The sequence below is a fragment of the Leucopleurus acutus genome (assembly GCF_964270905.1).
Source record: "Leucopleurus acutus genome assembly, chromosome: 13".
NCBI classification, from domain to species: Eukaryota; Metazoa; Chordata; class Mammalia; order Artiodactyla; family Delphinidae; genus Leucopleurus; species Leucopleurus acutus.
Window position 1 is genome coordinate 39,339,711 of NC_139155.1, and position 13,887 is coordinate 39,353,597.

Genomic DNA, 13,887 nt, shown 5'->3' on the forward strand with positions numbered 1-13,887 from the left:
ACAAACAAGACAAAAAGACCACCTTCAGAATGGGAGAAAATATTTGCAAACAAATCAGTGGACAAAGGATTAATCTCCAAAATATATAAACAGCTCATGCAGCTCAATATTAAAAAACCAACCCAATCAAAAAGTAGGCGGAAGACTAAATAGACTAAATATGTCCAAGGAAGACATACAGATGGACAAGAAGCACATGAAAAGCTGCTCAACGTCACTAACTATTAGAGAAATGCAAATCAAAACTACAATGAGGTACCACCTCACACCAGTTAGAAAATCTACAAACAACAAATGCTGGAGAGCGTGTGGAGAAAAGAGAACCCTCTTGCACTGTTGGTGGGAATGTGAATTGATACAGCCACTAAGGAGAGCAGTATGGATGTTCCTTAAAAAACTAAAAATAGAATTATCATATGACCCAGCAATCCCACTACTGGGCATATACCCAGAGAAAACCATAATTCAAAAAGACACATGCACCCTAATATCATTGCAGCACTATTTACAATAGCCAGGTCATGGAAGCAACCTAAATGCCCATTGACAGACGAATAGATAAAGAAGATGTGGTACATATATACAATGGAATATTACTCAGCCATAAAAAGGAACAAAATCGGGTCATTTGTAGAGACGTGGATGGATCTAGAGACTGTCATACAGAGTGAAGTAAGTCAGAAAGAGAAAAACAAGTATCTTATATTAATGCATATATGTGGAACTTGGAAAAATAGTACAAATGAACTGGTTTGCAGGGCAGAAATTGAGACACAGATGTAGAGGACAAATGTACGGACACCAAGGGGGTAAAGGGGGTGGTGGTGGTGGTTGTGGGATGAATTGGGAGTTGGGATTGACATATATACACTAATGTGTATAAAAGGGATAATTAATAAGAATCTGCTATATAAAAAAATAAATAAAATTCAAACAAAAAGCTATATATATATTATACCTATATATATATATATATATATATATAATCTCCTGCTGTGAGATAAAAGTAGATCCAGTTCCAGAAACTACTTGGAAAGGAAATCAAAAAGCACATCTTTCCGTCCTTATCATTTCCATTGAGTGGTCACCCAGCCTTGGATCTCACACATGGATCTTTAGAGGTAACTCGGTTGGTCATAACCATGCCCTGTAACTCTAGTCTGGTGTAAGTTTTCTGATGGAAACTACAACTGATTCCCTTTGCTCTGTGCTGCCTTGTGAAGTCTATTTTATTTTTGATGCACTCTATTGCTTTTAATGAAAAACTTCTCATGAGCCAGAATTCGGAAGTGGCTGTTTACAGCTGAGTTTTATGAAAATCACAGTCAAGGATTAGAAACAGAAGTAAAATTGGTTGTACCTGTATGGGTAACATACACATAACAGGTTCAATGCTCCAGTTTGTATTCTCACCTATTGTAACATTTATCAATTACCCCCTACTCACATTTCCTAGCCTCCCAAGATGGTCTCCTGGGTCTCACTGTAGAACATTCTGGAATCAGTTTGGTAAATTTTTCAATATATTACTTTTCCTCTTATGCTCTCACTTTATAAAAACTAGGCGAACATTTGTCCTTAAGCTGGGAAATAAAGGATTTTAAGAGGTTGCCACCTACTTCAAGCAAGACTGGAACTTTGGGCTACTGAGAGGGCACCAACCAGGCTCTTATCACCGACCACAACGGGATCAAGAGAAGGAGGCGGGGGAGGTGAACCCATTTTCTGTATTCCCAAGGAAGCTTTTAACTTTGCTATTTCCTTTGTAAAAATGAAGTCAGAAGTGCCTTCACTGCCAAACTGTTACTCTTTTATTCTCCCCACCCTGAGTCAAGAGCCAGCCTCCCCATCAGCAACCTCCGAGGCTGAGGAGCAACCAGGGAAAGCCCAGAGGGTGCAGGCAGCCACGCGGGACGATGGAGACGGGCCAACCAGATCAGCGTGTTGGAGCGTGAAGGGAGTGAGGGCACATCCTAGGTAACTCCCGGCCACCACGTCTGCTGTTTCAACCCCGCCAGGCCAGTTTTCTCCCAGATGCCAGGTCTGACAGTAAGAATTGAAGGGGGCATGAGGGTGGCTCATCACCACATGTGACCAGTCCTGGGAAGTCAGGACACAGAGACACCAAGAGCAGGTGCCCAACATCACTTCTCTTAGTGTCATTTTCTAGAGAGGACAAGAGGGGGTCTACTTCCAGTTGGAGGAGAGGACTGGTGGCACGATTTTCTGTATTGGATCCTAGCAGTTTGATTTGTAAACAGGAGAAAACTTTAATCTTGACTTGGGGGTGGGGTGGGGTAGGGCTGGAAATGGTTTAGAGTCACATCCTTGCTGGGACTGGGCAGAAATCATTGCAAGGGTAAAAGCCAACTCAGGAAGAGCAGCAGGTAGATCCAGACCCCCAGGCACAGGTTTTAACAGGAAGCTGACCGCTTACAGCTCCCGCCCTAGCCTTTCGGCATCACACAGTGGTGACAGGCGCTAACTCCATCACTCGGGTCCTCGTCTGAAGGATACTCCTGTCCTGAGGATGCTGCACATACTTTTTGATTCAAACTCAGTGCCCGACTGGCAGGTCAGGGAGCCCAACTCAGGCATCTTTATACTCACCCAATACGATGCTAAGTGAAGCAACCCATGGAGCTGGAATTAATTCACGATAGTAAGTTCTTACGTGTTTAAACTATACTTTACAAAGCATTTTCTCTTACCCTTAGTTCCTGAGAAGATAGTCTTAAACCTGTTTTAAAACTGTAATATACCCAGAATCACAAGAGTTTTTTAAAAAAAAAAACCAGTTCTTTAAGATATGTAAAGGAGACCCTATTAATGCAGTGAATTATAAGAAATAAAATCTGTTGACAGCATCATGCAGCCTCTTCCTCAGTGTTCATTAGCCATGACTTTACCTTTGATGTCCAGTAACTTCCTGTACAGAGCTTTCCATTTATAAAAGTGGATAGAATATCTCTGTTAAAAATATCACAGCAGCAATGCCTACAGGGTTCTCAAACATCTATGAAAAATAAAAAATCTAGATACATGTGTAATGTTTACAGGATGCTAACTATATGGTTATTTGGAAATATCTAGATAGTTGCAGCATGCTGACTCAGTTAGGAGATTATCTGAAGAAATGCCACGCAGATTACTGCCTTTGTGAAAGCACTGTGTGGTTACAGCTGAGGTTCAAACTACTACTATCAACCATAAACAACAAAGGTTAAGTGTGAATAAACACATCCCTGGGACGAAGTCGGTATGTTTGATTAATTAGCAAGCCTACTTTCCTCTAGAGAATGTCAACATCTGCTGTCGGGCCATACTAACATTCCCTGGGTAACCCTTTTGTTTCTTCCTCAAGGTTACTGGGTTCTTTGAAAGCTATTTCGCCTGTTGGTGTTAGTAAGCTGCTGTCCATGTTAGCAATGAAGTGTCCCTTACGCATTTAGCTCACACCTAGCACGTGGCACTGAGAGTACTGTATTAAAGGTTAGATTTTTATACCAACTCCCTTTTTTAGCAAATAGCAAGAGCAACATGAAGGGCATTTTATATAGAACAAATCTCTCCGTTCTACCCAACAGCTGAAGGTAACTGCAAATCAAGAGGCATGCTGGATGCTAGCGGTACCTTGGAGACAGCCAGTTCCTTCGATTTAGACTCAAACAGGTGCTCCAGCTTGGAAGTGTCCACCTTAATAGGTTCCAGTTTCGACCACAGGAATTCTCTGCAGCGGCCGTTCTTCTTACATGGCCACTCAAAAGGCCGCACTTCATTCCAGAACAGACGGATGGTCTTCTTTTTCTTGGTGAATGCTGGTTGACCCCTGGGTACCTGGGGCCACCCTAAGCCCTGAGGAGGAGCACTGAATACTGGAGGAGGAGCCAATAAATTACCGGGGACTGGAGGGGGAGGCACGCCGTCCAGCAGGGGTGGAGGGGGAGGGGGCGGCAAACCGAGAAAGGTGGGCGGGGGTGGGGGAGGCAGCCCCGGGGCCTCCCTGTGACCCAGGTCCACGTCCAGGACGTCAATGTCGTCCTCCTCTCCCAGGTCAGTGAAATCCATGTCTTGGATTCTGAGCTCCCGCGGATTGGCCATGAGCTGGTCCCAGATGTAGTCAGATTCCGTCTTGGGTTGTGCCGACACCTTCTCCGTGACCTTGTCATTGGGCTCGGCATCAGGGGAGACGGACCCTCTCCCTAGGTCCCCGCTGTTGAATTTCTCAGCAAAGGCTTTCACGCTGCCCCGATTGTCCAGACAGCCAACGTCCACCCTCCTGACGCTCTCATCCTGGGCCAGAGAGTTGGCCTGCAAGGTGGATATCCGGCTGGCCAGGCTGGCTACGGCCTCCGCCCCCTGCGCGGTCCTCGTGGTCTCGCCCTCCCCCTTCTCATCATCCGTGGGCTTTCTGTTATGGGCATACAGCATGTCCAGCATGAACCGTTTGCTGGTAAGGATGTCGCCACACTGCTCATTTACACCGGCATCCTGAACACCCGCAGACCACAAACCTGAAAAGTTCACAGGAAAACAGAAAATGAGAACGTGGCACGGGCCTCAATACTATGAGAAAAGCAGCTAGGCAACATGTGGACATTGCACACAGAGGGATTCAGGAAGGCACAGAAATAAAGCAATTGGAGAGGAAGGTGGTCATGCCTGACAAGATGCTCTTGATCAGAAAGAGATGCTACATCAAAGAGCCAATGACCCACTCTAGGACCCAAGACTCTTGTAGGTATGACACTGCTTGTGGCTCTGGCCTAGGCTCATGGGAAAATTTTTCCGCACCTTTGCTGCCCACCCATGACAGCTGGTCAGGACCCACCCAGGATAACTAAGGGGCTTCTGCCCTAACTACACACAGGGAGGCAAGGAAATGCTCCCTCACCCGTGGCAGATGTTGGAAAGGCTGTAGAGTTATCCCCCTTTCTCCCCCTACTCCACCTCTGCACCAGGGCAGCCAAAGTGTCTGGAGAAATGCCCAGACCATGCCATTGGTCACACTTTAAGTTCATGGCCACCAGTCTTCAGGTGATGCTGCCTGGCGGTCCCATCCATGACCTCTCCTAGATGACTTTTCACACACCTTCACTCTCCTCTAGCATCCCCCACCCATCTCATCCTCTGCAAGCATGGCCTTGTTTCCTGTTTCAAAAACTTAATAGACAAAGTCAGAGATCTTCCAGGGCCTCCATTCTGCCTCCACCCACCCACCTGCACCTGAACCCTGACCATGGCCTCTGTCCTGTGACACTGACAAACCGTCCTCTTAGCGGGGGTCAACCGCTCCACTCGTGCATTCGGAAGCCACTCCAGCAATTCTCCATCCTGCATCTCCCATGCTCCCCCTACTAGGCCTTCCTACTGGCATATAAACATGGTATAATTTTACCCATGAAACAAAAACAGAAAACCTCACTTGATTCCACTTATGCCTCCACCTATAATCCAAATTTTCTCCTTTCTTTTAAAGGAAAGCTGCTTATAAGAGTTGTTTTGCTATCTCCAATTTCTTTCTTTATTCTCTCTTGAAGCCAGTCTAGTGAAGTTTTTGCTCCCTTTCAAAGATGCTCCTTTCCGGGTGACCGATGACCTTGCTGTTGCACTAGACGCAGCTGTCGCTCCCTCATCCTTGACTTATGTCCTTCACTTGGCCTCCCAGACATTGCACTCACTTGCTTTGCCTCCTTCTCAGTCTCCTGGGTTGGTTCCTCCTTGTCTTTAAGTGTCCCTGGACCTCTTCTCTCCATCTACTCTCACTTTCTTAGTCACCATCTCATTCAGTCTCAGGGCTTGAAATACCACCTTCTGCCCTCACTCCCATCCACTCACTGAAACTGCTTCTCCTGCAGTCATTTCCTACCTCAGACACGGCTACTTCACCCATCTTGCTGCCAATTCCAAAAGCCTCAGAGTCATCCTTGACTTTTATCCTGTTCTTTCACCCCACACAGCAGGGCATCCTGTTAGCTAAATCTTCATGTTACATCCGGAATCCAGCCACTTTTCTCGTCACCACTCCTGCCGTGACCCCGGTCCGATCCAGCATGGTTTCTTGCCGATGGTATTGCAGGGGAGCCCCTAGCTGGTCTCAGCTTCCACTCTTGTCCCTCTGCAGTCAGTTCCCAACACCACAGCCACGTGATGTGTTACAATGTCCGATCGTATCTCTCTGCTTAAAGTCTTCTAATAGTGCCACATTTCACTGAGACAAAAAGTCAATGACCTGTCAATGTTCCCAAGCCATGTGTGATCCCACCTTAATTTTCTTTCCTCTCCTACCACCACCTCTACCACTGCCACCACCCCAGATCTACACACATGAACCTCTTCAGCTACAGCAGCTCCTTGACATTCCTAGAACTCACCAGGCGTGAGGTGATCCAGCCTCAGGATCTTTGCCCCTCCTGGGACAAACCCAGGTAATCACACAATTTGCTTCTCAACTTCCTTTAGGTCTTTGCTCAAATAGTATCTTCCCAGTGAAATCTTCCCCGATCACCTATTTAAAATTGTGCAAACCTCCCTCTCCCCCCCAGTTTCATCCTTTCCTGCTTTATTTTCTGCCCAAGCACTTCTTACTGTCTAATCTTCCACACGTTTCCCTTTTTGATTTTACTGTTGCCTCTGCCCCATCACTGGAATGGTTATCATTACTTGTTAAGCTGTGCTCCTCCTTGAAATGTGAACTCTACAACAGCAGGGATCTGGGTTTGTTTTGTTCCCTGTTGTATCCCCAGCACCTAGGATGAATGAATGAATGAACGGTCACCAATGTTATCCCTCTGAATTTGCTTCCTAAGGGCCAGCAGGGCTGTGCCGTGGGCATTTCAGGATGTGAGTTCCATCAGATATCTAGGGCCTGTGTGGATACTTGTTTGGGGAGGGGGCAGAAGACCTAGGCCGTGGGCATGAGCATCAGGAGTCTTCTTTCTACCAAAGAAGAGCCAGATCAAACGGGCTGTGGGGGGACGCTGGTCTCTCCCACACAGCTGGGCCTTCATCGTGAGGACGTATGTACTGGGGAAGCACAGAGGCGCCCTGGTGCTCCATTTCTTCCTGTGTAGCTTTGTCCTCTGTTCTCCTCGACAGTGGCCTAAGCTCACCAAGCGACCAACACCAGAACAAGGAGCTCTTAAGCCCTCTTGTAGGTTGGTTTCACAAACAAAATACACTTAGGCGATAACCACCATCAAAGAGAGAAGAGGTGGCATTTGAGGACACGACGGAAAAACTTCTACAGCTGGTCAGACAGTCCTGTAAAGAGGGAGACTGCTTTGATGCCAGGAGGCGGTGGCAGATAAAGTGGCTGAGTCTCTCTGAACAGACTGCCTCACTCTCTCCATTTATTGGGAAATGTTGGCAGTTACTTATTTTGGCAACAGGGGAAAGAGCATAATCAGGTAACATTCTGAATGCTGGTTTTCTCGTTTACATTCTTCATTCATTTAGGTCTTTTTAAAATCATTATGTAGGGTGCTTCTTTGTCCCTAGTAATTTCCTCTGCTCTGAAGTCTACTTTATCTGATATTAATAGAGCCACTCCAGCTTTTCTTTGATTAATGTTGGCATGACATCTTTTCCCAACTTTTAACTTTCCATCTGCCCATGTCATTACGTTTGAAATGAGTGTTGTATATGATAGCACGTAGTTGGGTTGTGTTTTTATACACTCAGCAAATCTCTGTCTTTTAATTGATATGTTAGGGCTTAAGTCTGCTGTTTTATTTGTTGTGTTTGATCTCTTTGTTTCAGTGTCTGTTTCTCCTTTCTTGGTCTTGGGTGGATTACTTGAACATTTTTTAGAATTTCAACATGATTCATTTAGAGTGTTTCTGAGTACATGGCTTCATGTAATTTTCTTAGTGGTTGCTCTAGGTATTACAATATATACGCTAACTTATTTAGTCTATTGGTATTTACTACTTTGAAGTGTAGAAACCTTACTTCCATTTCGATCCCATTACCCTCCCACTTTTAAAAATACAATTGTCTTAAGTACTTCCTCTACATATACTGAACACCATATATCAAATGTAACTTTTGCTTCCACTATCAAATATGATTTAAGAAGCTCACGAGTAAAAAGAGAGCATTTTTTAATTTACCCCTATTTTTACCCATTCTGTTGTTCTTTTCTTTCTGGAGTCCCAAGCCTTCTTCTGTCATCATTTCCTTTCTGTTCGGAGAACTTCCTTTAGCCATTCTTCAAGGGTAGGTCTGCTAGTGTCAAATTCTCCTAGTTTTTCTTTAACTGAGAATGTCTTTACTTTCCCTGCATTGTTAAAGGCTACTTTTACTGTATATGTAATTCATGGTTGATAGTTCTAGCCTTTTAGCACTTGATAGATGCTGTGCCCCTTCCTGCTGGCCTCCATGTTTCAGATGAGAAACCTGCTATCCTTTGAATTGCTGTTCCTCTATAGGTACCACGTTATTTCTTTCTTTCCAAAAACTATTTTTTTGGTTTTTAATTTTCAGAAGTTTGCCATTTGTCTTGGTGCAGATTTCTTTGGATTTATCCTTGTTAGGATTTGCTCAGCTTCTTAAATCTGTAGATTTATACCTTTTGCCAAACTTGGGAAATTTTCAGCCATTATTTCCTCAAATATCTTTCCACACTGCACTCTCTCTCCTCTTATTCTCAGACTCGGATGAAATGAATGTTAGTTTTATTGACATAATCCCATGGGTCCCTGAGGCTCTGTTCATTTTTTTTAGTCTGTTTTTTTCTCTGTTATTCAGATTTGGTAATTTCTACTGATCTGTTTTCAAGAACACTGATTATTTTCTTTGTTGTCTCCAATCAACAATAAAGCATGTCAAATATTTTATTTCAGTTACTGTATTTTCCAGTTCTATAATTTCCCTTGGGTTCTTTTTTAATAACTCCTATTTCTTTGCTAAGATTTTTTTTTCATGTATTTCCTGAGCCCTGAGTGTTTGCAACTGTCCACTGAAGCATTATTATGATGACTGCTTTAAAATTTTTGACAGATAATTCCAGCATCTGATTCATCTCAGTGTTGGCACCTGTGGATGGTCTTTACCCATTCAAGATGTGACTGCCCTATTTCTTGATATGATGAGTGATTTTCGATTGTATCCTGGATATTTTCGGTATCATCTGATAGACTCTGGATAATATTTAATCTTCTCTTTTAGCAGGTAGTCACCCTTTTGGGGTGTAGCATACAGGGCTTGGTGCAGGTAGATGTTCAGCTCCCTGCTGGGTCCCACTGTCACCACCCAGGAAGAGGGCTGACTCACACTCCCTCACTGCAGATGGGTAGGTTGGAGGTTCAGCGCCCCCTTGACCCCACCAGCATCTTCCCAGTGGATGTGAAGCACTAACTCACGTTGGCTCATTGCCTCCAAGTGAGGTGAAGGCTCAGCTTCCCACCAGTCCCCACTGATTCTGGCTTGGGGAGAACAGAGTGTAGACTAGTACCACCTCCAACCACATCATTCTACCTTGTTTATACGGGATGGCGATGGAAGCTCAGCTCTCTGCTGTGCTCCCATCAGCATCAGGGACAAGGATGGTGGTGGTGGGGACAGAGAATGCTATTAGTCCCCTCTCCACTCCTCATTAAGTCTAGCTCCTTCTGGGTGGGGGTGAAGGCTCAGATCCCCACAGGACCCCACAGACACTATCCTGTTGGAGGAATTGGGACCCACTTGCTTCTCCCCTTCAGGGGACAGACTGAGCTCCCCATTAGGCCAACACTACCCCAGCAGGGGAACTGGAGCACTACCTGCTTCTACCGGGCAGGGGATAGAAGACTGGCTCCCTTCTGAGTCCCGCTGACACCACAGAGTTGAGGAGGGGAGGCAACGGCAGAATTGTCACTCCTATTTCTATGGGGGTGCTGTATAGAAAGCCACTTCCTCTTCAGTCTCACTGAAACCACTGGGTTAGGGGGAGAGGTGGGACAGCGGCAAATTTTCCATTAGACCTTATTTAGGATAGAGCACTTATTAACAGCAGAAAAGATTTTCTGTTCTGTTAGGCAATGCCTTTTCCAATCCTTTGGCTAAGGGAATCGGCTTTCCTTGAAGCTGCACTGCCATGTCGTTCAAGTCTAAAGCCTCCTAGGCGGTCAGCTTCATTCTTTCCAACTTTCAGAGTCCTCCTATGATTGGTTGTTCTGCTACATCCAGGGTGTTGGTATTTTAGTTGTAAAACGGAGGACCTGGGAGCAATGGGGGCGTCTCCATCTTAGCCAGATTCATTCATTTATCCATCAGTGGTTTTATGAGCCCCTACTATGTTCTGGGCACCCAGCCAGGAAGTAAGAACTCACAATGAATAAGACAGACAACCCCATCCTCACAAAGCTTACATTCAAATAGAGACAAAGGACAGTTATACAAGTAACTACAACAAAGTGTGATGAATGCTACAGTAAAGCCTCTTACTCTAATGCCAGGGAGTGGAACACATGAAAACAAAGAAAAGTAAAAACACACATCTGCAATAAGTTGGGTCTCTTTCAAGCCCTACAAATTCATTCTCAAGTAATAAGTACAACTGTGAGAAATAAGACTGGAAATCACTTTGATTGCCTTTGTGATTTAATTGAGAAAATTCTGAAGAGCAAAAGCTATGGTGAGAGAGCTTCTCTGTCTCCACAGCGGCTGATGTGCCCATGAGCAGCGGGATTTTTTAGGAACCAATAAGCTACAACAAATAAACATGGTCACATCTCTTAACAGCACCAGACTGAAGCAGAAAAGTCACTGCAAAGCTCCAATTCCTGGACACCACCAGCTTTTGGGAGAAAGTCAATGGTTCTTCACTCGGAGCAGAGTCTCCATTTTTGGAAAGTTGTCCTTATTTGGAAGGATATTGGGCAATCTGATCCACGAAAGCTCTGTTCCCTGGCTTATTTTTACTAATCCAACTTGTTTATATGTTTTAGGCCTGCTAAACCTAGTTATGATGAATAATACTTCAAGTTACTCATAATAGAATAAAACATGATTTAAGGCCAAATGATCAAGCAGACTTACCCGACACCCTGTACTGTGACCATAATTACATTAAATGTGAATAACGACAAGTAGAATTTGAGAGTGTAACTGTAATCTGACTTTGAAAGAAATTTAGTATCAATATACGTAATCCTTTTAGCACATACATCTTCAACCAGACACAAGATTTTCAATGCGATAATTCCTAAGACATAAAGTATTTTAAGTCCTCCTTTTTCACTATATAATGGTGACCAGTGATATATAGAATAAAATCGAATAATATAACTGTGAAAACTCAAATATTAACTATTTAGACTAAGCCATTGATTGACAGGTCTCCTAGGAGACATTATGGCTTCATTCATTCATTCAATCTTTGTTAACTCATCCAGGCTTCAGGGACAATGTATTCTTAATCTGTGAACTAACATATCATGCCTGGGTCATGCCACTCATTGGCAGGCCCTTGCAGCTGCCCTTTGGGCCTAAGATGTAAGTTCCTTGAGTCTGTGTCACTGTGTAGCCTTAATGAAGCCTGGCCCATAAGACATGCCTTCACTGGTGAGGAGAGTCAGTTGAAAGAGGTGGCTTCCTGCCACCCTGAGAGTGTACAGTTCATGGGTAGGAAAACCAACTCCATGGTGTCACATATGAATCATAATTCAAATGATTATTTGAATCTTTTACAATTTCTAGAACCTTCTGTGGCACCCTCCCCAAGTCCCTAGTGAGGACTAACATTCCATTTGATCCCTAAACGTAAAGTCACCATTAAACAGGAGAAACTGAATGAATATTGGGGATAACACCAAAAAGGTATGATTCCATAAGAAAAAGCACGTACTTAGTATCGAAGAAAAGAGTGGTCCTGAGCATATTGCGGAAAATTACCTAAATGACATACATTCCAGCTGAGCACATCAAATTGATCTCTGCATGCTGTGAACTGGCAGGTTTTCAAAGTACTCATATGATTCATTTCACCAAATCTGCTCTGGTCTGCAATGTTCAGTCATAGTGGCTTAACACACTTCCTTGCAAACACTCTTTCAAGGGAGTAGACAACAACATGACATGTCTCTAAATTTAAATCAGAAAAAAGCCACACTTACTACTCACAATTAAACAGTTAGAAGGAAATGAGGAATTTCTCTTCTGGGATTTGTTCCTCAGGAAAAGTCCCCTTGTTGCCCTCATTATCAGGCCCTTTTCCCAGCTGTAGAAGTGATGGTGCAGCCTTGTGGCAGAGGGTCAGGGCCCTTCTGCAGGGCAGGAAGCTGCTGGCTGGCTGAGTGGGGCCACACCCCCCTCCAGACACTGGGGGACAGTCTGGGGAGCGAGCTGGGCCAGCCGGTCAGCTCAGAGGCCAGCAAACCAGGTCCCCTGCCCCGGGGTACCCTGGAATGTGTTCACGGGGAAAGGGCGCCTCCTTACCGTTCCCCCTGTCCCGAGAGAGCTTGTCCTCCTTGTCCTCCCTCTCCAACGTGCTGCTGGAGGACGAGACGCTGGAGGCCGAGCAGTTGTCCCGCTCGTTCACTGCCTCATTCTGCTGCTCCTTCTCGCTCAGGGAGGCTCGCTCTTCAGCCTCTGGCTCCAGGGCCCGCTCCACCTCGCTCTCTGCTCCCACGTGGGCAGGGGCTAGTTCCCGGCTGGCCTCATCGGCCACCCGTCCCGCCTCTGCCTCTGCCTCTGCTTCTGCCTCTGGTTCGGGCTCAGGATCCCCGGTGCTCGCTGGGGGAGATAACAGTGGAGATTATGAGCAGGACAGGAATTTCTTGGAAGCGTCGAGTGAGGGTGAGATTGAACATGAGGCTGATTTCTTCGTGCTGTCTGAGGCAGGCAGAATTCTAAACTGGCCCCTGAGATTCCCGTCCCCTGGTTATCCAGTCAAACACAGACTGAGGCACTGCAGGGAAGGGGCCATGCAGCTGGTGTTCACGTCTCAAGTCTCTTGACCTTAAGATACGGAGATTATCCAGGTAGGCCTGATCTAACCTGGTGAGCCCTTTAAAAACAGAGTGTTTTCTGGTTAGCATCAGAAAAGAATGTCAGAGATTAGAAGCACAAGAAATATTTGATGAAGTACTTCCCTGGTGGCGTAGTGGTTAAGAATCTGCCTGCCGATGCAGGGGACACGGGTTCGATCCCTGGTCTGGGAAGATGCCACATGCCGCGGAGCAACTAAGCCCGTGCGCCACAACTACTGAGCCTGTGCTCTAGAGCCCATGAGCCACAACTACTGAGTCCGTGTGCCACAACTACTAAAGCCCGTGTACCTAGAGCCCGTGCTCCGCAACAAGAGAAGCCACCGCAATGAGAAGCACGCTCATTGCAACAAAGAGTAGCCCCCAACCTGCCGCAACTAGAGAAAGCCTGTGCACAGCAACGAAGACCCAATGCAGCCAAAGATAACTAAAATAAATAAATTTATTTTTTAAAAAAGTATTTGACACATCAGTGCTGGTTTTAAAGATGGAGGGGGCCATGTGATGAGGAACGTGGTGGCCTCTAGAAGCTGAGAATCACTCCTGGCCGACAGCCAGCGAGGAGCAGGGACCTCGGTCCTGCAGGCACAAGAAACTGAATTCTGCCAACGACCCGAATGAACCTGGAGGTGGACTCTTGCCAGGGCCTCCCGATAAGAGCCCAGCCAGCCACAACCTTGACTGTGGCCTGTGATACCCCCGGCTGAGAACCCAGTTAGCCATGCTGGGCTTCTGACCTATGGAAACTGTGAGATAATATAAATGGGTGCTGTTTTGAACAGCTATGTTTGTGGTAACTTGTTACACAGCAATAGCAAACTAATACATGATCCTTTTGCCTCTTCAGGGAAAGAGGAGAAAAGTCCATGGTGAATCAAGCTGATAAGCAAAGAGCAGCCTGATGTTCTATCAGTGG

The 13,887-nt window shown here is 45.5% G+C and overlaps 1 protein-coding gene across 7 annotated transcripts in view; it reads right to left on the minus strand.

Annotated features, from left to right (window-relative positions):
* Window positions 1–13,887, minus strand: part of FHOD3 (formin homology 2 domain containing 3) — a gene marked incomplete at both ends in the record, with an annotated part of 492,573 nt that overhangs the window by 66,321 nt on the left and 412,365 nt on the right. For all 7 annotated transcript variants that reach the window (XM_082852719.1, XM_082852718.1, XM_082852717.1 and 4 more), the window contains 2 exons: window positions 3,634–4,514; window positions 12,421–12,717. In XM_082852719.1, coding sequence (XP_082708845.1) covers window positions 3,634–4,514; window positions 12,421–12,717 — 1,178 coding nt within the window. The remainder of the gene's footprint in view (window positions 1–3,633; window positions 4,515–12,420; window positions 12,718–13,887) is intronic.